Source organism: Solanum dulcamara, chromosome 3 (assembly GCF_947179165.1).
Source record: "Solanum dulcamara chromosome 3, daSolDulc1.2, whole genome shotgun sequence".
In the NCBI taxonomy this organism is placed as follows: domain Eukaryota; kingdom Viridiplantae; phylum Streptophyta; class Magnoliopsida; order Solanales; family Solanaceae; genus Solanum; species Solanum dulcamara.
In genome coordinates, this window is record NC_077239.1 from 65,435,474 (window position 1) to 65,459,521 (window position 24,048).

General features: G+C 34.2%; 1 protein-coding gene and 1 pseudogene across 2 annotated transcripts; both read left to right on the forward strand.

Annotated features, from left to right (window-relative positions):
• Positions 1–2,768: 2,768 nt before the first annotated feature.
• On the forward strand, positions 2,769–2,881 carry LOC129883896 (5S ribosomal RNA; annotated as a pseudogene).
• A 9,322-nt stretch (positions 2,882–12,203) lies between these two features.
• LOC129882702 (NADH dehydrogenase [ubiquinone] 1 alpha subcomplex subunit 9, mitochondrial) lies at positions 12,204–23,974 on the forward strand. Of its 2 annotated transcripts, none has more exons than XM_055957118.1 (13): positions 12,204–12,468; positions 12,587–12,683; positions 13,392–13,456; positions 13,563–13,648; positions 13,808–13,892; positions 13,970–14,040; positions 16,612–16,743; positions 18,507–18,622; positions 18,706–18,829; positions 18,936–19,004; positions 23,090–23,210; positions 23,299–23,494; positions 23,618–23,974. In XM_055957118.1, exons 1-12 carry the CDS (start codon positions 12,369–12,371, stop codon positions 23,436–23,438), a joined length of 1,206 nt encoding a protein of 401 aa, XP_055813093.1. In that variant the 5' UTR covers positions 12,204–12,368; the 3' UTR covers positions 23,439–23,494; positions 23,618–23,974. The 2 variants fall into 2 exon arrangements, with proteins under 2 accessions (XP_055813093.1, XP_055813094.1); XM_055957119.1 differs by having other exon boundaries at positions 23,641–23,974.
• Positions 23,975–24,048: the final 74 nt, after the last annotated feature.

The following is a 24,048-nucleotide window of genomic DNA, read 5'->3' on the forward strand; positions in this document are numbered from 1 at the left end:
GCTAGAGCATATTCATAAAACAATGACGGTAAAAGATAGGAAACATGGGTTAGGTAATGGGTATTTGCTCAACTTGGTCTTCAAGTATTTTGGAGTTGATGTGGGCAAAGGTGTTAAGGGTACTATTAAGCAAGCATTCTCCCAATCCACCCTTTTAGAATATGAATGTGTCGAAGGCCGAACCGGCAACAAGGCAACGTCTCAAGTGTCTGATCTCCTGGAGTAGCAAGAAAAATTAAAAGTGGAATTGGAAGAAATGATAGTGACCCTGGTAAGTCGAGATGCCGAGATTTCAAGTCTAAATGCCAAGTTAGTACTTGCTCAGACAGAGGGACCTGGTTCATGTGAATTGTTGAGTTAAAAGCTCAAAATGGAATTCTTAACCTCAGCAGTTACTTTAGGCCCATGCTGACATCAATACTCGCATGACCCTACTTCTACAGTCCCTTGCGCCTAAATCCTCCTCCTCCTAATTCCTCAGTTTATCTCCTTGTTACTCTCTCATCTGTTGGCAGTTATGCGTTAATATTATGTAGTTCTTTTTCAGTGTAATGTAATGTTGCTCTGTTTTAATATAAATATGTTGATGGTTTGTTCTACTGCCTGTTTCTTACCTTTTTGATGATTCTTCTCATGTTCTGTGTTGCCCTAGTGGCCAGGAATTTGCCTGATTATGTACTGTACTAGTTTGGTTTACTGTGTTCCTTTTTTACGATGCCAAAAGGGTAAAGGTGTGTGATTCATCTTAGGATGGGAAGTTAGTTATTTTTGTTGCTAGGCAGACCTGGTTCGAATAGAGGCACAGGGATATTGTTGACAGGGGGAATATTTGTTAACTTGCATAGTTTGTCATCATAAAAAAGGGGGAAATATTAATTAATTTTGATGATCAACAAACTATGGAATCTGGTCCCAAGAGTAAGTCCAGTTGCAGACTAGCCAATTGTAAAGCTGTCATCCACTGTTGTGGTTGGTAGAACCAGCAGAGGCAGCAGTCTATAAGCCAATTAGATGAATCCTAGGACGTGTGTCTCCAACATTAATACTCTAACATTGGACAACAAAGTTCTTTGGCTTTTCTTCTTAAGAATTGACAATAAAAATATTTTTTTGCTCTCTCAAGAAAAGAAAAAACTTCAACAGAAAGCTGCACGGGACCTAATAGAGTTGCTCAAGACATTCTTTTTGGTAGCCTTGTTGTAGTTTTGAGTCTTATGTGTAATATTGTCAAATTAATTCCTATTGCATAAAGGAATCTTGATTATTTCAGTTGTACTATTTTAGTGTAACTTCATTGCTAGAGTTAGTTTTGAAGTGTGTCTAAAAAGTCTACATTACTGGAAGTAGTTGTGTAGTGGCAAATAGTGATATTGCTTAGGCTCAAGTCTTGTGATAGAGGTGTTGCAAGCAAAGGCGTGAAGAGGGTTAGTAACTAGGTACAATAGTTTGTAATAGTTTACTTTGCTCTTGGATCATAGTGAAGATTGACAGCTAAATCCTGAGGGTCAGATCGTAGTTTTTCCTCCAGCAAGGAGGTTTTCAACGTAAAATAGTGTGCAATTCGTATATTTTCTAGTTTGTCTTACTGTTGATAATTCTATCAAAGGATCAGGTCCTTTGACACAGTGGTAGACTTGTGCAAAGCTATCAGGACTCATCAACTAATATACCAAAGTAATCTCCATTCAAGTCCCCAATTATAGCTTTCAACGTTTCTTTAGCACAAGCATTGGCAATATCCTTTTGGATCATAAGACAAGTCAAAGTATCATTTTTGGGGGGGCATTTTCTAATATAACTTTTTCCACATCCGGATTCTTGTCCCGCACTCCTAAAATCCTCTTCTTTTCCAACCAAACACTCTTCATTTTTGGTGAGGTTTGAGCTTTCACTTCCAAATCTAACTAGACATGAGTGTTGCTTCACTTGTTTTATAATTTTTTTGTTCTTGTTGCTATATATTATTGTATTTCCACGTATATTTTGTTACATTTCAGATCTAGACGGAGGGGTTCAAACTCCAACCATTGTTTTTTGTGTTTTTCATATTCTTTGGTCATTATTAATGATTCTCAGTTAAGTTTTATTTACTATTTTTGTTTGGATCATTTTGTTCGACATTTTTAGTTAATTTGGACGTCTGTAATATTATTCTTTTACCTCAATTTTATTTGTTTCCTTTTTAAACTGTTTACAGAACATTGGCCAATGAAAAAGTCCCTCCGCCGATTTTTGAGGCCTCTCCATTTTAAAAAATGGAAATTTTAATTTAAGTTTATATTATATATTATGTATTACAAGTTGAAATTGGCCGATGAAGAACTTATCGTTGATTTCCAAGACCTCACATGTTTATAAGACAGATTTTATTTTAGTTGTTGTTATTATTATTATTATTATTATTATTTTTATGAGTATTTTACATATATTCCATAGTGAAAAAGTTCAGTTACAATTTATCTCGACTTTTTAGATAATTACTCGAATTCTTTCTTTTTTCTAAATTTCTGATACATATGAATGACGCTGATACATCACGATTTGATATATAAGTCCTTTTCATTATACATCGCTAGTTGATACAAATAAAATATTGTAATATCAATAAAACTTAAGAATCAGTTTATAACACATAATATATCATTAACACAACAAAAATAGCAGTAAAACTTATGTTTTACTGATATATTTTGTGTTTGGTTTGTATCAACTAGCGATGTATCATGAAAAAGACTTATGTATCAAATCACGATTTATCAGCATCATTCGTATGTATCAGAACTAACGCATCGGATCCCATCAGAACTCCGAAGTTAAGCGTGCTTGGGCGAGAGTAGTACTAGGATGGGTGACCCCCTGGGAAGTCCTCGTGTTGCATCCCTCCTTTTGAAGGGGAGCCTTGGAGTAACTGGTAAAGTTGCTGCCATGTGACCAGGAGGTCACGGGTTCAAGCCTTGGAAACAGCCTCTGGCAGAAATGCAAGGTAATACTGCGTACAATAGACCCTTGTGGTCGGGCCCTTCCCCGAACCCTGCACATAGCGGGAGCTTTAGTGCACCGGGCTGCCCTTTTTTTTTTATTCATATGTATCAGAAGAGAGATTTTTAAAATTCTTACAAATGGTAGGGAATAATTGAAAATATAGAAATATAAAGTGTGTAATTTGATAATTTTTCCATTATTTATACCTTACTAATATTTCTACTAAGTGTCTTTACAGGTAACCAGTCCAAAATTGCTTTCCGAGGAATCTATTCGAATTTAATGAAGTTCAAATATTATTTTTAATTTATTATTGTGTATATATATTATTGACGTTAGGCAAACCTTAGGCCGTAAATACTTACATAAAGAAATTTAATTGATTTAATTAGTTAATTCACATTTTTAGACAATATCATATAATCTTTTTCCTTTAAATTTTTTTTCATAATTTATCCTCTCATTGATATTGTAAGTTAAAAATGTTATTTGAGAATATTTTTTTTTCTTATATAAAAGAAATATTTTTCTTTTCAAACATTATAAAAGGTTTTTTTTATATGGTAAAAGAGATCATTTTTATATTAATAAAGGGCAACTCTTTTAATATTGCATAAAAAGTACCTTTTTTTAATACATTTATATCGTATTTCTTATATTTTCATACACATAGTTAACGATAATATACATTACTTACTTAGTACATACTCTTTTATACATATATTTTTATACAATTTTAGTACACATTTCTTTATATATATGTGTGTAATACTTGCAAATAATAATTTTATCTCCTTTTTTTTGATAAATTAAGTCTAGTCGGGTACCACATTTTGTGAATTTCGAAAAATGCCGAATACCTTTCTTTTGGAATAATATAAACTCTTATGTAGAATCTAAACTGGTTTTTCGTAAATTAAAACGTGTGTCATACAGGTCATGCATCAAATAGATTTTCCTTATTTTTCTTAATAAATTAGGTGGCGACTCTATGCAATAATTAATTTTTTTAGAGTTTATATGTTGTGCTTTATCTAACCTCGATAAAAAAGGGCATAACAGTAGGCAGTAGCAATTTTTTTTGGAGAAAAGTTTGGATGAGAAAGTATTTGGAGAAATAGAGAAAGAGAAAAAGGAAGATGACAAACTCTTTTTTATGTTTAGTTAAATAAAAGAAAAGTCAAAGAGTGTCACACTTCGAGAGGATACCCTAGATGTGGCCGGCACTCAGAAACCATCTCTGGTCATGAGAGAAAATAAGAATACTTATGTGGGCTCGCCATCATCAACATCAAAGGAAAGAAATAATCCTTAGAAGAAGTAGTTTCAAAGGAGAACTATTCCAATTACATCACCAAACTTTGTTTATAAAGCCTCTAACACTATGTCCATGGCTACCTCAAAAGAAACATAATAAACAATAATAAAAGGATAAAGAGTTCCTCCGAATACAAGAAGGACTCACCAAATAGCTAGAAAGTAATGATCTTCAACGATGCGCCTGTTGAGGATCTCTAACACCTGTATCTAGATCATAAAATGATGCAAGTCAAATAACGTCAGTATATGGAATGTATAAGTACGTAAAATGGCAGGAAAGTAAGGACAGATATCAAGAAACTCCTCTCAGGAAGACTCAGATCAGAACTCAACATCATCTCGACATCAATATGTAATGCAAGTTTTAAAAAAATAATAATAAGCAATACTTACTCAGTTGGGAGTTTCTCTAACCGACAACCATCACTTATGAGCTAATGATGATACAATGAAGCGATGTCGTTGCCACATACATCCAATATCTTGCCAGGGTAAAGGACATCACCATCTTGAATCTAATCATCAAAGTCCTCTTTTTGAGACTTAAGAGACATAGCCTCCATCCTACGTTGGATACGTAGTTCTAGGGTTTAAGTCAATTAAACTCATACCCAACTCGTTACTCAATACTACTCTCAAAATATGTGCTCATATTAACCCCATCATCTAGTCTTATTGGACTTTTATTTAAAACATCAAACTCATCTCATTACCTCTTCATCAATCATTACACTTCAAAACATCATTTACATCCCATCAAAACATCTTGCTCAAAACATTATTTAATCCAAAGAATCAAATTCATTTAAACTCAATTCTTTTACTCTTTCAAAACTCAATAAAATACATATATCGTATTAATTCAAATCACTCTTTTTGTCAATTAATATTAAAAGCCAACATGTTTACTCAAAATACGGATAAAAAATATTCATGAACATCAAATCAATTTGGGTTCATGGAAAAGTAGTCACGAACAATAATTCTAATAATATGAGAAATAAAAATAATAATAATAGCAATGCATAAATATATCTAACTCAATAAAAGAAGAATTAACACATTTAGAATTCAAGAATTAGGGTAAAATTCAACTATAACTCAATTACGATGAATTTAACTATTGGGCGCATGGATGAACTCAATCTAATGCTATGAATAGCTTTACATACCTAGAATTCGAAGTTTTACTCCGAATTAAAGAACTTAATGAACACTCTTGAACCCCTAGCCTTTTCTCCTCGTCGGAGTGTTTTATGTACTATCCGGAGTATAAGAATTATCGGAATAGTATTTTAATACTACTAAAAATTAAAACTATATTTGAGAATGAGTAGAGAAGTGTATAGAGAGAACAGTTGCTTAAGAAAGTTTGATGAATAAAATGAGAAAATAAGGTGGTATTTATAGGTATGGAGGAGGGACCTAACAATAAATAAAAATAATTATAAAGGGTGATATTGAAAATTCAATGAAGGATTTTGATCTCATGGATGATGTCAAATGGAGGACTATTGATGTCATGGTGATGTCAAATGGATCTAGATCTTTCTATAATTGGTGAGATGAACTTTCTTTTAACAGAATACCCTTTTTTCTGAGCTTCGTTTGAACAAGACAACTTTCTCATCAGGATTTGGTGTCTACATATAAATTGTAGCTCTAGAAGTCTAATTTCAGTTCGTTCAAGAATCAACCAATTTGGAGTATCCTACCATGAGATATGATTTTTCTTCTATAAATACTCAATTTTATTATAACACCATATCTTGCAAAAATTAATTTATTTGACCTACTTATTCTCTTAATCTTAAGATATGGTCTTCACAAATGTTGTAGGTAATGATGTTGGAGTTATTTAGAAATTTGAATCACCTAATTTGGACTACTTATGGAAAGTTATACCAAAAATACAAAAGCAGTATTATTTTCCTCGAGAATTGAAACCACATACAACATTTTAGGGTGTGCTACAAAGAGTTAAATTAATTAGTTAAAAGTAATTATTAATTAATACTTAATAATAAGTCAACAAAAATTGAAAACAAATTGAAAAAAACAAAATAAAACGTTTTTTAGTTTTAAAAAAAAAGTGCCAAATGCTAAGTTTTTTCCTTAAAAAAAAGCTGCCAGAGGGATTTGATCCCGTGACTTATGGCACAGAAATTTGCCCTTTTACCACTGGTACCCCAAAGTACTTTTGTTCCATAAGTGGCACGTCTGTTATTTATATGTATGCTCTCTCTCTCTCTCTCTCTCTATATATATATATATATATATATATATACACATATATACACATAGAGTTTCTGTCGAAAGTTGTGGGTGGTGTGACACCCCCCCCCCCCCGAGGCTTAATAGATCTGCCCCTGAGTGGGAACATCAATAGTGATATCACACATCACATTGGGGTGGCATGGATGAAATGTAGGCTTGCATTTAGAGTCCTGTGCAATAAAAAGGTACCACCCAAACTTAAAGGGAAGTTTTATAAAGTAGTGGTTAGATCATCCCTGTTGTATGAGGTGGAGTGATGGCCAGTCAAGAACTTTTATATTCAGAAGATGCATGTTGCGGAGATGAGGATGTTGAGATGGATGTGTGATCATATTAGAAGCGACAAGATTAGAAATAAGATTATTTGAAAGAAGGTAGGAGTGGACCGACGAATAAAATGAGGGAGGCGAGACTAAGATAGTTTGGACATGTGCAAAGGAGGTTCATTGAGCCCCAGTGAAGAGTGCGAGAGGTTGGTTGTAGGGGAAATCGGAAGGGTAGAGGCAGGCCAAAAAAGTATTGAAGAGAGGTGATTAAACAGGATTTGGCGCAACTCTCTATTATCGAGGACATGACCCTTGATAGAAAAGAGTAGAGAACACATATTAGGGTAGAAGGTTAGTAAAGTTGAGGTATTAGTGAATGATCAACGTCTTTTGTTGTGTATCGTGTCTCTATTATCATACTATTTTGCTGTTAGTATTGTTTCTTTATTATAGACTTTACATTTGCCTTTCTTGTTAATTGTTATGTTGTCTTCATTGTTTCTTATTCTTCTTTTAATTGGGTTTGAGATACTTGAGCTAAGGATCTTTCAAAAATAGATTATCTACCTCCTCGAGGTAGTGATAAGGTCTGCATACACTCTATCCTCCTTAGACCACTTAGTAGAATTTTACTAGATATGTTGTTGTTGTTGTATGTGTGTATGTGTGTATATATATATATATATATCAGAATTTTGAATCCAAATAGTTTCAATTTACTAATCTTCAACTCAATTTAACGATACATATGGATTCACTAGCATCGTTTAGTATTGGTCTTATTCAATTAGATACTCAAATGAAAATTTTTATTTCTTGTAAGTTTGATTCGAATATTGATGGTTTTGCTGAAAATAGATCCAAAACTGCGGAAGTATGCTAGTTCAACTATGAGAAAAAAAGGGAGTGGGTGGGGGAAAGTCAAGGGTGTTACTATACGACCTTCTCTACCCAAGGTTCAGATTTCTAATGTATCTGATTGATATTTGTGTGTTTACTTATATATCATGGTTATGCTTCAACTATCATATACATAACAATTTTGCTTGTGTGCAATGCATCTCGTACAAATGTTATTGTTGATACATAATCCCAATTATTTCAAACCTAAATCAGTATGAATCTAATTTATAGTTATGTATCAGATACATAACTATCTGACAACTTTCATTATATTTTAGTACCTGATACATACAGTACCCACTGTTATGTATTAGATACATAAAATACACCTAATACAAAGTTGTCATTATACATATGGTTATGTAGTCATGTATGAACTTTGTATTGGGTGTGATTATATGTATTTAGTTATGTATTAGAATTACCTTCTACGGTGTATTTGATGTCTATTTTTTTCTCAATTCATTAATTTTTAATTCAGCTGCAATTGTTGTTTTCGAATTCATAAATAAAAAATTGTCTCCAATAATGATTTCATCTCTTTTATATCATGTAATTTACTTCAGATGCCAGACTCCTAAATGTCTCAGCAAAATCGATATTTCCATGATGTATCTTCTCCAAAAAAAAATAAAAAAATTGAATTAAAATTGAAATTAAGTTGGATGATCTGCTTGAACAATGATAAATTTTGAATTTTTTGAAGTTGTTACGCTTTGGGAGAGATTGATTAGTCTGACAAAAATGTTCTTGCGTGTTTTATGGGATTCTAATTTTATTCTCTATTTTTTCCCTTTTTAGCGTAATAGTAATTACGATAATGTGTCGGGGAGCTATGTATGCAGAAGGGAGGTGATGTATCCGAAATCTACAAAATTTAAGAGATTTTTGTAATTTGAAAAAGAGTAGGGATATAATGTAATTAGCTCTTAACACTATAAAATGTGTAAAATTTACTAAATTGTTTGCCCAAGAAGTGAGTGAAGAGCTAAGAAAACATGATACATGCATAACAATTGTTATAAAGAACATCTGCATCAATTGACAATTGAGTCAAAGAAATGAATACAATAATGTAAAACATGTTTCTAACTTTACGAAATCAAGAAAAGTTACTCATTCATCTGGAGTATTACACTATCATCGACACAATTCAAATGTCAACTAAGTTATATACTTGGCAATAAATATTATATACCTACTTGATTAGATCAGCTCATCGTAGTGTACCTGGCGACTCAGTCATGTTAACAAAGTAGCATAATAGCACCCTCTCATAAAGCACCATATCGTAGTTTCAAATTGTAAGATTGTTTCTAGTCTATGTTAACACGTGTAGTTTTATGACCTAATAAGAAAAATAACCAAGGTCAATATTGATGAACTCAATTAACTCACAAAATAATGTATATTTTACCATCACAAAATGTATAATCAATTCAACCATTTATGTAAAGTTAAGTAAAAGGGACTTTTATAATACATGTCAAGCTAGTAAAACAGTATGAGTACAATCGGACATTGTTGTCTCAATGGTAATACTTTTGCACACCCAAAAGGTGTTCAGACGAAATAACGGATTGATAGTCGTTTGTCGAGATACTGTGTCCACTGACTTAATTTTCAATATGAGAACGGAGGTTGCAATCAAAGTTAAAATTTCACTTCTTGGGAACAATCTTTATGACTATCTGTTCTTGTTAAGTTTTTTGGATCATTTCCTATTCACCAAAGAAGGTGTCTACTTAACAAATGTATCTGCGATTACGATATAAGTTGCCAAAAAAATATAATGATGGTGGAGTCACTAGAGACAATAGAAAAATCTTTAATGAAAGAAGTGAGATTCGAGATTTTCATGATATTTACTTAATTGAAGCAAAAAATAATATGAAAAATCAACTATTAGGGGGCACAAAGCTCCGACTAGCTTGAATCAGAAAGATAATGAAGAAGAAGGTGAAAATTGCAAAGAGGTGAAAGAGATATAAAGAACAAATGATTTATATTAATTTCGAAAAATAAAAATTTATGATTACCTTGATAATCGACAATAAAATTTGGCCTAATTATTGTCTGACACGTCTCCTACACATTTAGTGCACGAAGCCGCAAGCTACTTTATTTTATGTGAGTTATTTTTTCATTTTTTTTTAACAAAACAACATAGTTTTTCACTTTCAAACAAATATCGATAACTACCTATAAAGTGGAAAAACTATTTGTATTGATCATAACACAAATTTATCAATTCAGCGTATCAAAAAATAAAACATAGCAGTTCGAGCCTAGTCAAATCGATCTCAACACTGATGACTTTGAGCATGGTTAGAAGTCACACCCGAGTAATGTTCTTTGAATGCAATTTCGAATCTGGTGCACTGCCTCACTTCGAAATAAAGTAAATAATAGAATGTTTGTGATCAATTATGATAACTTTTGCTAACTAATCGATTTTGAGAAATATGGGATTCATTTCTATAGGTATACACCCACATACATAACGATTTCAATGTGTATTTTGATCATTATGAGGAATCAAGTACATACAAGACCTTACATAGGATTTGAACAATAAATTCACCCCTTCCCCGTTTGTAAGACTTCTGATTTATTATCATCACTATTATATCAATTCACACTTTGTAACAAGCTAGCTAACACCAACTTTTTCTATCAAACTGTTCGATAACTTTGCAATGCACAATTGAATAAAAATTTCTTTACTCTTCTTTTTACCAACTTTATCATTTGTTCTTACTTATTATCTTTATAAGCAAGTCTTTTATGAATCAAGAAGTATGTATTTGACGATTATAATCTATATGTCCTTGATCTTTAAATATAAATTCAATTGTTATCATAAGGTATGAATTTTGGGGCAAAAGATAACCTAGAGGTTTCTTTTCACTTTTTGATTTTTGCATTCTTAATTTAAAATGTGACTTAATTTAAGGTCATTTGTACGGCAAGGAATGAAAAGAAATGTCAAATTAAGATTCATTAAATGTATTTAAAAAAAATCCGAAGATATTAAAGTCGTCTATTGGAATACTGTGTCCACCAACTTAATTTTCAATCTATGAACAAAGGTTGCAGTTAGAGTTAAGATTTAGCTTCATAGAAAATATAATCTCTGAAACCACAAATTCTCATCCAATCTTGTTGGATCATTTCCTCTTCGTCAAAGAGTGTGCCTCCTCAACAAAGGTATCTTCGATAATGATATAAGTTGCCAAGAGAAAATATAGCAACGGTGGAATCACCATAGATGATAGAAAAATCATCAATTAGAGAGGCAGGTTTGAGGTTTCCATGATATTCACTTAGTTGAAGTAGAAAATGAAATAGAAATCAATTATTAGAGTGCACATAAAACTTCGACGAGCTTGAATCAGGAAGATAGTGAGAAAAAGGTAAAAATTTCAAAGAATGTTCAAGAATACTTTTGATAATGTCAAGCGAAAGAGATGAAGAGAACGAAGAGTTTATATTAGTTTGAAAAAGTAAAAATCCATGATTACATTGATAATCATACTAAAATTTGGCCTATGTCTCCCAAACATTTAATGCAAGAAGGCACATGTCACTTTATTTTATGTTAGCTGTTTTTTCATATATTTTTCGTCAAAACAATATATTTTTCCACTTTTCGGACAAATATCATTGACTTCCTAGAAAAAGGAAAAACTATTTATATTGACCAACACACAAATTTAACTGTTCAACGTATCAAAATATGACACATATCAGTCTGAGTCTAGTCAAATCTAGCTCGATAGAAATGACCCCGAATATGATTAGAGGTCACATTTGGGTAACGTTCTTTGAATGTAATTTCGAATTTGGTGCACTGCCTCACTCCGAGATAAAGAGAATAGTAGAAAGTTTGTGATCGATCACGATAAGTTTCACCAAATCGATTTCAAGAAATATGAGATTCACTTCAATAGTTATACACTCATGTATATAAAGACTTTAATGTGCAAATTTCGATCATTATGAGGAACTGAATACATAAGACGTTACTTAGGATTTGACTATAAATTCGCTTGTAAGACATCTGATGTATCATCATTATCACTGTATAAGTTCACACTTTGTAACAAGCAAGCAAACACTTATTTTTCGATTGAACTACTCGACAATTGTACAATGCACAATTAAATACAAATTTCTTTGCTCTTGTTTTCTATTGCTTGTTTAGACTTATTAGCTTCATCAGCAAGTCTTTAAGAATCACAAAAAAAATCTGTATTTGTTTATTATAATTTGTGCGTTGATTTTCAAATATAAATTCAATTGTTATTCCAAGTTACAAATTCAAGGACAAAGGGAACTTTTTTTACTTTTGAATTTTGGGTTGTTAATTATAAACATAATTTGAAGGTCATTTATATATTAAGGATAAAAAAATGAAAGACGAATAATTTTTTATTAAAAGAAATTGTGAAGAGATTAAAAATAAGGAGCAAGACAAATTGAAAGGAGGTAGTATTACCCAATTTCTGCAAATCGAGTGACAGGTTATATACTCTTTTCCCCAATTCCCAAAGAGCGCCGATATCAATCAATCTTCTCCTATTCTGTGTGAGAGCTCGAGCTCGGCTGAGAACGAAGATGCAGGCCATCACGAGAAAACTAGGGCACCAATCTTTGAAACATCATTCGCCTGCCATTTCATCATTCAAGTCTCTCTATCCCCTTACTGATGATCACTGTATGTATCTTACGCATTTCTAGGGCAACTCAAGCTTTTCATTTTTCATTTTCACCCACAATGTCGTGATCTCGTATCGGATTGTGTTCTTATTCTATTTATGTTTCTGTTATTTCAGACTATGGTTATCTTACTCCGCGCTTCGCATCTAACCTTGCCACCGGGGGTACGGGACCTCTAATTCGCAAGGGAACTGGTGGAAGATCATCCGTTAGGTAAATGGGTTATTTCAAAATTTGTTCTTTTTTCCTTGAAAATCTTGTTTCATAGTCGTGTAAGATGATACTCAACTCCTTCAGATAATGGTTTGGTTAAATTGGTACATTTCCCTATTAGGTCAGGAGTTTGCCAGTGTAGGGATTTGATCTCTAGATTTAGAGAACTCCTTGTCTTAGAAGTCAAATCATTGAGTATTTGGAATAAAATGGGCCCGAATAGCTCAAAATGAGCTAGCCTTGGTGGACAGAGCTGCCTAGTGTGTGTTACTGGTCGGAGGTGGTAGGTATCCCGTGGAATTAATCGAGATGTGCGAAAGCTGGCTCGGACACCCCAGTCATCAAAAAAAGGAAAAATAGAGCAAAATGAGTATAGAGAATTTATATAACTGCCTAACTAGGTTGAGAATGAGGGTAGGGTAGTAGTTGTTTTAATCTTATACTATTCCACTGAAAATTTGATATATTGTTTTCCTTTCTTAATACTGTGAGATTCCATTGAACTTTTGTCATCTTTTTTACTGACTGTGTAATTCAAGATTTTGTGTTCTTTTTGCATATTGGTTGTTCTGGAGCTTCTCGTGCTCTTTTTTTGAATATCTTCATGATAAGTCGTAGCTTGTGTTCATTTTTTGTTTCTTTTTTATGTGTGCTATTTGAATTATATATTGTTGATTTTATATGGTTTTTGAATCTGTTGTTTGTCAGTGGAATCGTTGCTACAGTCTTTGGAGCTACTGGATTTCTTGGGCGTTATCTTGTGCAACAGCTTGGTAACTTTCTAATCACCTTCACCTTTTTCCTGTACTTACTATACAGACGAAGTTAAAGAGTTCTTGAAGTAAATGGTGCTTGTTTTCCGTTTGTTTGGGCTCTCAGCTAAAATGGGCAGTCAAGTCTTGGTTCCTTTCCGTGGATCTGAGGATTCTCCTCGTCATCTTAAGTTGATGGGTGACTTAGGACAGGTGTGTTAAAAGCTGTGCTCCCGTAGTCAAACAAACTTTATTTTATTGTGATCTGTTTTTTTTTTGATGTCTTTGAGCTTATCTTAAGCAAAAGCAATGAGTTATGAAAGCATTCTCATTTTTATGGAGTTACTGCCTCTCTTCGTTTATCTTGCCTAGATTGTTCCTATGAAATACAATCCCCGGGATGAAAATTCAGTTAAGGCAGTGATGGCAAAAGCTAATGTTGTGATCAATCTCATTGGTATGCCTTCTACAATTTTTCATCAGTGATCCACAAAGATATCTTTACAATTGTCCATAAAACTTTTTGGTTTCCAGGAAGGGATTATGAGACAAGAAATTACAGCTTTGATGAAGTCAACCACCATATGGCTGAACAGTTTGCAATGGTAGGTTCTGCTGCTATATTGCCTTTTGCTTTACTTAGATTAGTCAAATAAAAACTGAAATAAGCTTTATCTCAATCTTGAAAATGTCATCCAGTGCATTGTTTGGGTTATTCTATTTCTTTTCTTTTGATGATTAAAATGTTGTCCAATGTGTCAACTTGTGATTTACGATACTGAAGACAATCTAAAATTAATACATAAACTTATTACAACTCATTCCGTGGTTTTCTGAGAATGGTATCATGTGTTTCTCTTTATTGAACATGTGGTTCTTAGTGCTGTTTATCTTACCCTTTTATTTTCAGTGTTGTTTATCTTACCCTTTTATTCTCAGTGCTGTTTATCTTACCTTGAGTTTTGGTTTTACTTGTAGAGCCCTACCGACTTTTTGTATGTCATTGTGCATATAACAGATTCAATTAGATAAACTTCAGTGTGAATGTGTGTGCAGACTGACAGTGCGTTTACCTATCTGCCTCTCTGATTCTAGTTTGTGCAGTTTGTGGAATATGAGGCTTTTTTCAACCTAGCCAAGAACATGAATTTTCTTGAGTTACATTAAATTGGTGGGAATTACATCATAGGAGTACTCTGGGGATGATAAGATTGATTGTCATATAAGCTTTGCCATGAGGATGAAATAACTGATTTTGCTTTCCTACTTTATGGGTGTGCATATTTCAGGCGGTCCACTTCGAGTCTAAGACCAAGATCAAACCAGTGTCCACTTTGTGTCTATGACCAAGAGCAAACCAATGTCCACTGTGCCTAAGACCAAAACCAAACCAATCATAATAGTTTTGGATTCGTCATACCAAAACCAGACCAAGAGTATTAAAACATGCTGTCTTCGTAGGATTGATTCAGTTTGTAAGTTGTTAGAAAATCTGTTTCTCTTATAATGTTTTATTTTATTTGGAAGTGCTTTTGAGCTTAAAATTTAGGGACCAAGAAAACTAAAAGAAATTGATTAACCAAATTACGCAGGTCTCAGAACATAATTTTTAATATAAAGATGATTTACTTTTTAATGAAAGGGCTTTGTAAGTACAGCCAAAATATGACAGTTAAAAAATGCGTAAGAAACAAATTCTTCCTAACTATGAAAGCATTCAGAACCTAAAGTATGTCAAAATTTTAAAACCTCAAGGCTCAAAGAACAATATTTTCTCAACCAGTACAAGGAATTGAAACATAAATGCTTTAACATCCATGGGTGTGCCTAGTGGTCAATGAAGTGGGTTGAGAACCATGAGGTCTCAAGTTCAAATCTTGGCAAAGGCAAAAATGCAAAAACACTTGGTGATTTCTTCCTATATGTCCAAGTCTAGGTGGACAGAGTTACCTAGTACCTATAGGAGGTAGCAGGTACCCCATGAAATTGGTTGAGGTGCTCGCAAGTTGCCTCAGACTCCACGGTTATTAAAAAAACATAGCTCCAAATATACTATCATTCCACGAAGACAATTGTTTGGTATTATCATTTCATAATTATTTATTATAGGTTTAGTAAGAAAGAAACTAAGAACAATTTGTAAGAAATGTATGCAGAAAATTTGTTGATTATTTTATTTCAAGACCAGACCAACTAATTTTAAAAAAATCCTGTTCAATTTGATTTGGTTGGTTTTTTTAAAATGATTTGCCATACCGTTTATAATTTTATAGACAGAGCACAAAGTTTGTGCCAAAAAGTACATACACCTCAGTTCCTTTATAATTGCCACCCTTTTACTTGCAATATTTTTGGTTAGAGTTGAGGAGGGCGTGATTAACAACTTATCTGCAATGAGAAAGTAAATATTGGAAAAGAAGAAATTTTAAGGGTTGCATATGCCCTCCAGCCCCTTCAACTTTTAACCCCCTTAAATTAAATCACATTTACTTTGCTTCTGGTTGTACCAAGCAACACAAGTATGAAGGATTAAATGCTTTACCTGGGAAAGTGGACTAACCATTCCCTTGCCTCACTCCCTTATTTATCAACTATAGAATAATTTTAATAATATTGAATATCATCATCGTTTACAAATCCCAACATATGTTGTAATTTCACACACCTTAGTGTTCAAATTAAAATGCGTGCTTGTTTACATGACACCCTAAAATGGGTTGGTGATATGGGCTTCTCTTAGAATTAAATGTCTGCATCAATGTCTTGCCACCGTTGTGACCAACCAATGGTACTGGAGAAATATCTTAGCATAATTTTCACGTCAAATGGTGTAGTGATTCTTTTCTTTTGTCAGCTTTGTTTCTATAGTACGATGCTTTGAAGTTTGGACCAACGAAGAATGGTTAAGACATAACATATGGTCTGGTTTAAAGTACTGGCAGTAACAAAAACAAGAAAATTACTTGAGTATGTTTCTGGTTGCTTTTAAATGATCTGCAACATTCACCTTCATCTGCTATTTCTTTGAAGTAGTTTATGACGATTATTTTGTCTGCAGTTATATGTAGTTCCTATGTCTGCGATGTTTCTTGTTGCATATAATGATTTGTGCTACTCATTGAAGTCGTTAATAGATATATTTTATATGTACTAAGATGTAATTCCTATGTCGGCAGATTGCCAAAGAGCACGGTGGTATCATGAGATTTATTCAAGTTTCTTGCTTGGGGGCATCTCCTGCATCCTCATCTAGACTGCTCAGAGCCAAAGCTGCAGGGGAAGAAGCTGTTACACGAGAACTTCCTGAGGTGAAACATGAAATTATGTTCTTAGCCTGTCACCCCACCTACCCCCCCCCCCCAAAAAAAAAAAAAAGAAGAAAAAAAACATTTATCTTCTAGACGGTGCTGTTATAAAAGGCTCGTTTTTGAGGCACATTTAATTCGGTTAAAGCCTGGTTGTGTGCTTTGCCTCACTTAAGTATAGGTGCAAAGTTGTGCACCTCATCAGCCATGGGAATCCGTCTTTAGGAAGGCAGTCTAGACAACAAAATAGTTAGTAAACTGACACATTAATTATTAAAAGAACATAGCATTTTTAGTGCAGAGGAATAAAAAATTGAAAATTAGAAAACTAGTTCTGAAAACCACAAAACTATATCTTTTCATAACAAAAACATACCCGGTGTGATCCTATAAGTGGGGTCTAAAGAGGGTGGGATGTACGCAAACCTTACCCCTACCTTTGTGGGGATACAAAGACTGTTTACTTTCATATATTTAGCTCAATTATAATTATTCCACTTTTCACCCCCCAATAGTTATTGTTTCTGTTTGTGGTTATCTTTCTTTGTTCTGTGTCTGTATGTATATAAAATGTTTCTGTTAGCCTTTTTTGCCCTCTGCTTCAAGGTGTCAAACTTATCATTGGTATTACTTCCTACTTTCCATTTCTACAACATGAGGCCAAAAGGGAATGAAGGACTCAGGATTGCATTAAATGACAAGAAATACGAAATAATTGAATGAAATCTAAAGTCAAAACTGCAATACAATACCACAACATACCCAGTCAAAATAGAATTCTATGAGTAGCATAACTAAGATCACAACAATTACAAGAGAAAAAGATTTCAGAAAAAAGTTGAATTAAATTATGAAAAGGATAAAGAATTTGTAGATCTAAGAGCAAGAAGGGAAATGGAGAATGACATAATGCTAGGTGGGGAAAGGAATTCGATTGGGGTGGGTTGTGAAGTGGTTGAGAGCAACAGTGAGGTTAGTTCTGAAGACCAGTGGGTTAGTGTAACAACCGGGCATGGGGATGAGGGTGAAGTACTTTTAGTCGACAACACAGCCACCAACCTTGTGGCCTTTGGGCGGAGATGTTATCATAGTGAGATGCTGGGGTGTAGGGGCTTGAAGCAGACCATGAGAAAGCAGGAAGGAAGAAGTAAGGAGAAAATTATTTTGAAGAAGTTTCTAGTTTCTTTTTATTACACCCACTAGATTTCAGTTTGTATAGAAGATTCGGTGTTTGGTGAGTTCTCTACTTTTTGGTGTACACTTCTTCAGTACGGGATTCTTCTTACATCAATGAAATTATTTGTTTCATATAAAAAGGTACAAAAAGTGAAAAATGGCTTGACTGTCTTACCCATACTCTTATTTATCTCCTTCCATATTGTCACTGGAGTGCTAAAGAAATTACTTCCCATGTTCTACTTCTATGCCTATTCTTTCTACAGTTCGGCCTTGCTAACAAGTCCTTAGCAGTGCCTGAAACCTAACATATTTTGAGTATATTCCACACCTTGTACCATAACTGATACGCAGCTGGGCAATGTGATAGTAGGTGATCTTTCTTTATGTTTGTTTACTTTTTTATAAACTTTTTCTGGATAGATTTGGTTCAGCAAACCACCTAGAAGCTAGAGGCTTAATCTGTATGGATATGTTGTGTTGCTTCATTAAGTTTGATTTCTTCAAGCTACAATATGCTTACTACAATCTCAAGTGTTTTAACTTAATTTCTATGGGATAAAGTTGCTGATCTCCTCACTAATCTTCAGGCGACCATAATGCGACCAGCTGTGATGATCGGTACAGAAGATAGAATTCTGAATCCATGGGCATTCTTCACAAAGAAATATGGTTTTCTCCCTCTATTTGGAGGTGGTTCAACAAAGTACGTCTCTGGACAATTTGTGTCATTTTGGCCGAAACTTGATGGAGCTTGTACCGCTCATGTTCTTACAAGTGCTTTTGCAGAATTCAACCTGTATTTGTTGCTGATGTTGCTGCGGCAATTGTTTCTTCTTTGAAAGACAATGGCACCAGCATGGGAAAAGTTTATGAACTTGGTGGCCCAGATATTTACACTATGCATGATTTGGTCTGCTCTATTGTCCTCTTTTCTTACTGCTTCTCCCGTTCTTTAGTGTCTCGTCCTTGTAAATTAAATTGTTTAATGGAGTTCTGCTGATCATATTTTGCAACAGGCAGAACTCATGTTTGATATGATCCGTGAATGGCCACGCTATGTGAATGTTCCTTTCCCTATTGCTAAGGCAAGTGTTTATATTGATGGTTTCCCTATGTCTCAATAACATTCTATTCATCGTTATTATTTGTGCTAACCACGTTTTGGAACACATTTTCTTCTATATTTATTATATGTTTCTTCTCGTGAGTGGATTTTTCTGTTACATTAGGTGTCTTATTTTTGGTTTATGGAAGTTTAGGATTTGGAAAACTGCTATTATCTCTGGGTATGAGAATGTTGTACACTTCGTAATTAAGTGCACTATGTTACCTCTTATGTGGCACTTAAGGTTTCTCCATCCACTCTAAGTGGTAAAATATTTATACAATATTAGAAGAGAGACTCCTGGGGCTTTGTTCCAGTGGTAAGAGCGCTACATATGATGGCGTGGACAGTGGATTAGGTGCATGTCACAAGTTTGAACAATGCAACAATCAAAAACAGAACCTGATATGTAATTGGCGAGGGGTTGAGAAATAGACTCATTATTATCCAAGGATCAAACTTTGTGCAAGTTGGTCCTCATAGATTTTCTGTTTGTAAAGAAATATATGAGATAAAGCATATATGTTATTTCTCCATTACTGATCAGATGTAATGGACCCGATAGTTTTTCAAAAACATGAGATAAATCACAATCAATTTGACTACAAAACTAAGTAACATGTTCCCGATGCAATAATATAGGTGCGTGCAAGCTTGGCTTGAACACCACCATCATTCACAAAGTTGACTACAATAATCCAACAATAATATTAAGGTGTTTATCCCAGGAAAAAAGCATGCAAATGCGAAAGATGGAGCATGCTATTTAATAACTAGGCAAAATCTTCAAAATTTTCAATCTTTTAAGGAAAAATCGCTGATTATCTTAATTAGTGTACATATAAGAAAGGCATAAACTTATTCTCAAAAAAAAGAAAAGAGTAAGGCATAAACTCTTTAGTTTGGCCTAGATTGATGGGAAGCAGAGATGTAAATAGATTTTAAACTTTAACAATTGAGTTTGAGGTGATTAGTAATAGTCTTGATAAAAATGTGGAGGGTATGGGAAATGATCGAATATATCAATATAGGCAATATCAACTAGTTGGAATTGAAGGATCAGTTGTTACACTTGCAACATTTGGTGTTTGACAGGAGTCTTCATTCTAGTGAGAGAATTGTCATTTGATGTAGGGATAACTGTGTTATCCAATCTCTAACTTTAGAGAATTCCTAGTTTGCCTTTAAAGAAGTTATTTAGTAGGTGTTTGGGCATAAAGAGTTTTTGGAAGTTGAAGTTGTATTTGGACATGCATTTACCTTGTAAAAAAAGAAGTACAACACTTGGGGTTTGATAGGAGTCTTCATTCTAGTTAGAGAATTGTCATTTAATGTAGGGATATGCTCAACTAATTCGACGTACACAGACATGCTCCACTAGTAGAGATACTCCGTAGTTTTCCCTGCCTAGGCTTAGGTAGAAAGGAAAAAGAAACTCCTAACCTTTTTGTCTCTGCTGAACCTTGGTCTCCCATTGTTCTTATTCCAGCTCCTCGTCTGTTAGGTCATATCCTCAAGTGCCACAGAAAACCAAAAAAAAAAATAATACTCAGTGGTTATGTTTGACAATTGGGCATCTCAAAGACTCGAACTTTTCGTATTTCGTGCAACTCTAAGAGTTCAAATTTTCTTCATAAGGAGCTCTGTCCAATATGGTTCATAAACAATATATACTTGGTAAGACTTATGTAGAGAGTGTGTGTGTGTGTGTGTGTCAGAGTTTGTATGATCTTGGTAAGACTTGCGTAGTTCCACCTACGGAAAGGTGACCGTCCTCTGCCCCCCACCTAAGGTTTTCTTTCTTTTTGTAGTTTAATCCGCTGCTGCTATTTTTCTGAGCGTTCCAGCAGCATATCTCCTTTTTTTGTTATGTCTTTGTTGTTCGTCCTCATTCAATCTAATTCTCATTTGTCTTAGCAACCAGACACAACAGTGAAATTGTCCTCCAAGTTATTGGTTCATGCAGCTTGAAGTCTCAGGCTCTTAGCTCTAATGTTGTTTCTGTCCCATGTGCTTTGCTCACTATCAAGTCATCAGTGCTCTATTTTCTATCAGTGATATTGATGTTATCGTGTCAATATCGTGGATTGAACGATCTGATCAAGCTTTCAGTATGCCCATCTTTGTCAACTGGTTATGTATGTCCTCTGATAAAGTTTATCTCATGGATTCATGGTAGAGCGACGAGCGAGTCAGTCTCACGGCAGAGCCGAATTTAATTTATTGTGGTTTCCAGCTGTGATTTACAAACTCAGTGTGCTTCACTACATTGAGTTTGAAGGGTTTTATATTAAGTATTACAATTACCTTTCTCTCAGAAAGATGGGCAGGGAGGCATGTTGAAGGTAAAGAGAACTAGAGTACTGCAAACTTTTAATAGTGTGTATCTTTTGATTGAAGTCAAAGTATCGTTTAGAATATTCAGGAAGCCCGAAACTTCACAAAAAATCTCAATAATTGGAAACTCTCTTTAGTTCATTTAACTTGAACTTTTGTATAGGGAGGCTTCTTGTATGTTGCAAATGACCAATTTCAGTTAAAATCTTTTCTTCCGTCTTTTCTCTTTTCACAAAATGCAAAATAGTACCCCACTTCAAATTGAATACTCTTAAATGATATTATGGATTGTGTCAAAAAGGTTCAATTTCCTTCAATAAAATGTTTCACATGTAGGACTGTTTCAAACTGTGTGTTGGGTTATATGGAAGGAAAGGAATGCTAGTTGCTTTGAAGGGAACACAGAGACTGTTCCAAATATTAAGTGCTTATGGCTTTTTAGTAATTTTTTTTTGTTGATAATTTGGCTTTTTGATAATTACAAGATGTTAAAGATGAAAATAATATGTTAGAGTTTGTTAATAAGTCCCTCATCGGTAGAGGGATGGGAAATTGGTCTCCTTGTATGGACTTGGACAAACCTCCCCTCATGAGCTAGCTTTTGGGGTTGAGTTAGGCCTAGGTTCAATATCTTTACAGAGTTCATACACTTACAAGAATAGGAGCTTATTCTGGTGGAAACCTTCTTTTTGTGTTGGTATAGAAGGGTTTCAAGCTCTGTAATTATCCTTGCACTAGCTTAGAGCCAGGCTTTTAATGTTGTGATATAATACAAAAAACACGGCCTCATCTTTCGTATCATACCCGTTTATGATACTTGCATGGCATGGGTGTATGTATGTTGTCAATCTGAGGACACGTGTATTGGGGTACATGGCGCATGGTGCAGTGGTACGTGGTATGTTGTTGTGGTGCACTGGTGCCTAGTGCATCATTTTATCTGTTCCAAAAAAATGTGTCACATGTTGTTTCCTGCAAATTAAGGTTTATGAGTCCCAATGCTAAATCATTTTTGGTTGAAAGTATACATCATGCTTTAGTTTGGAAAATATTAGTTTTCCTTCATTGTAATGGTTGTTTAGGCACAAACAATTGTTTCAGGATAGTGTTAACAGACTTCCAGAGCCAAAGGAACTAATGCAATTCTATTTTATTTTACTCTCTTCCTTTTGTTGTATCTTTCCAATTATGTAAATTGAGGACATCTTGTCCTCAGAATTTTTCATTGAATTTCAACTTAACTAATAATTTGTAGAAAAGGGGAAAAATCATTTTCTCATTAGATTGGTTCATTTTGGCTTGCAGGGGGAGGAGAATGTAGTAAGATCTTCAACTAAAAGACGATAAAGTATTTTTTTGTATCTGATTTTAATTGTTGAAGTTGCGGGTGTGTTCCCGTTCTCATGTTTTAACTTAGTTGTGCTAATTTTTGTCACCATTGGCATTCAACAACATGCACCCAGTGGAGGTCCTTGTTCTGTTCTTGATGGAATTTTAATGAACTAGATCTATAAGAACTGCCAAGTCTTTGCTTTGGAGTCCAAAATGAATCATTTAGAGCTCCTATTTCTAGTCCATTCTGTTTTCTTTTGGTAGTTCAATCGTAGAATTTCTTTTGTTTCTGTATTTTCGGATTATGAGGGTGAGTTCAGGATAGTATAGGGATCCCCTTGCGGATGAAACTTGTGTTACATATTTACCTTTTGGAGTTGGCATTTTTGGTTTCAGGCTATTGCATCTCCTCGAGAATTTTTGCTCAACAAAGTACCAACTCCAATGCCTGTCCCTACAATATTTAATCTGGATGCGATTGAAGCCTTTGCCACGGACAACGTTGTATCAAAAGATGGTTTGCCTCATCTTATTTAATGTTTGATATTCTGTTGGCCGCCTCATACATACACATCCTCACCTTTCAATTTGTGGTTATTTTTCAGCTTTGACTTTTGAAGATCTAGGGCTTGCGCCACACAAGGTGAAGGGATATCCAGTTGAATTTCTTATCCAGTATCGTAAAGGTGGACCAAATTATGGATCAACAGTTAGTGAAAAAATGTCTCCTGAATCTTATCCATGAGGTTCGTTGGTCTAAGCATGAGCACAATTTGGATGATATTTGAAAGATTAGTGCAGGTAGTTGCTCCCATAGTTTCCTATGTTACAAGTTCCTTCCTCAACCGAAAAGTTTTATTCTGTTCTCAATGTTTTCCTGCCTACATTGTAGACATTTTTTTGATCAATACACTCCGTCACCAGTTAATTTCAGCTTCTTTTACAAGATTTCTGGAGTAGAGCCGTGTTCAGCCAGACAAACAGGAAAAATAAATGCAAAGGGAGTTTTTCAGCAAATGAATGTTGTGATGCTGAGACCTATTACTCCTTTTCCCGGAGGAGTTGACTATAATTTTGGTGCTTTTTGCGCTGTCGTCTCAATGAGACCAATTGTATTTTCTTTTACCAGAGCTCACTCCTGTGTTCTCCCTTTTGTATTTCACCCAAGTTAACCAAGAAAAAGTGGAACGTGATTGTAGTGTCAGGGGAACTACTTTAATCATCACCCCGTTCTATTTGGTTCATATATATCTACTAAATAAGGGAACAAATTACACACTAGTCTATATTTGCTTATAGGATTTGCTTTTGTTTCACCCATCTAAATGCCTACTTAGGTGCTTTACAATGCCGAT

What these genes read in the sequence shown, in the direction of transcription:
- LOC129882702 (XM_055957118.1), top strand. Translation starts at nt 12,369, where the DNA reads ATGCAGGCCATCACGAGAAAACTAGGGCACCAATCTTTGAAACATCAT. An exon ending in TGATGGGTGACTTAGGACAG is followed by an intron (nt 13,649 to 13,807) that starts GTGTGTTAAAAG and finishes TATCTTGCCTAG; the next exon opens with ATTGTTCCTATGAAATACAA. An exon ending in TGGCTGAACAGTTTGCAATG is followed by an intron (nt 14,041 to 16,611) that starts GTAGGTTCTGCT and finishes CTATGTCGGCAG; the next exon opens with ATTGCCAAAGAGCACGGTGG.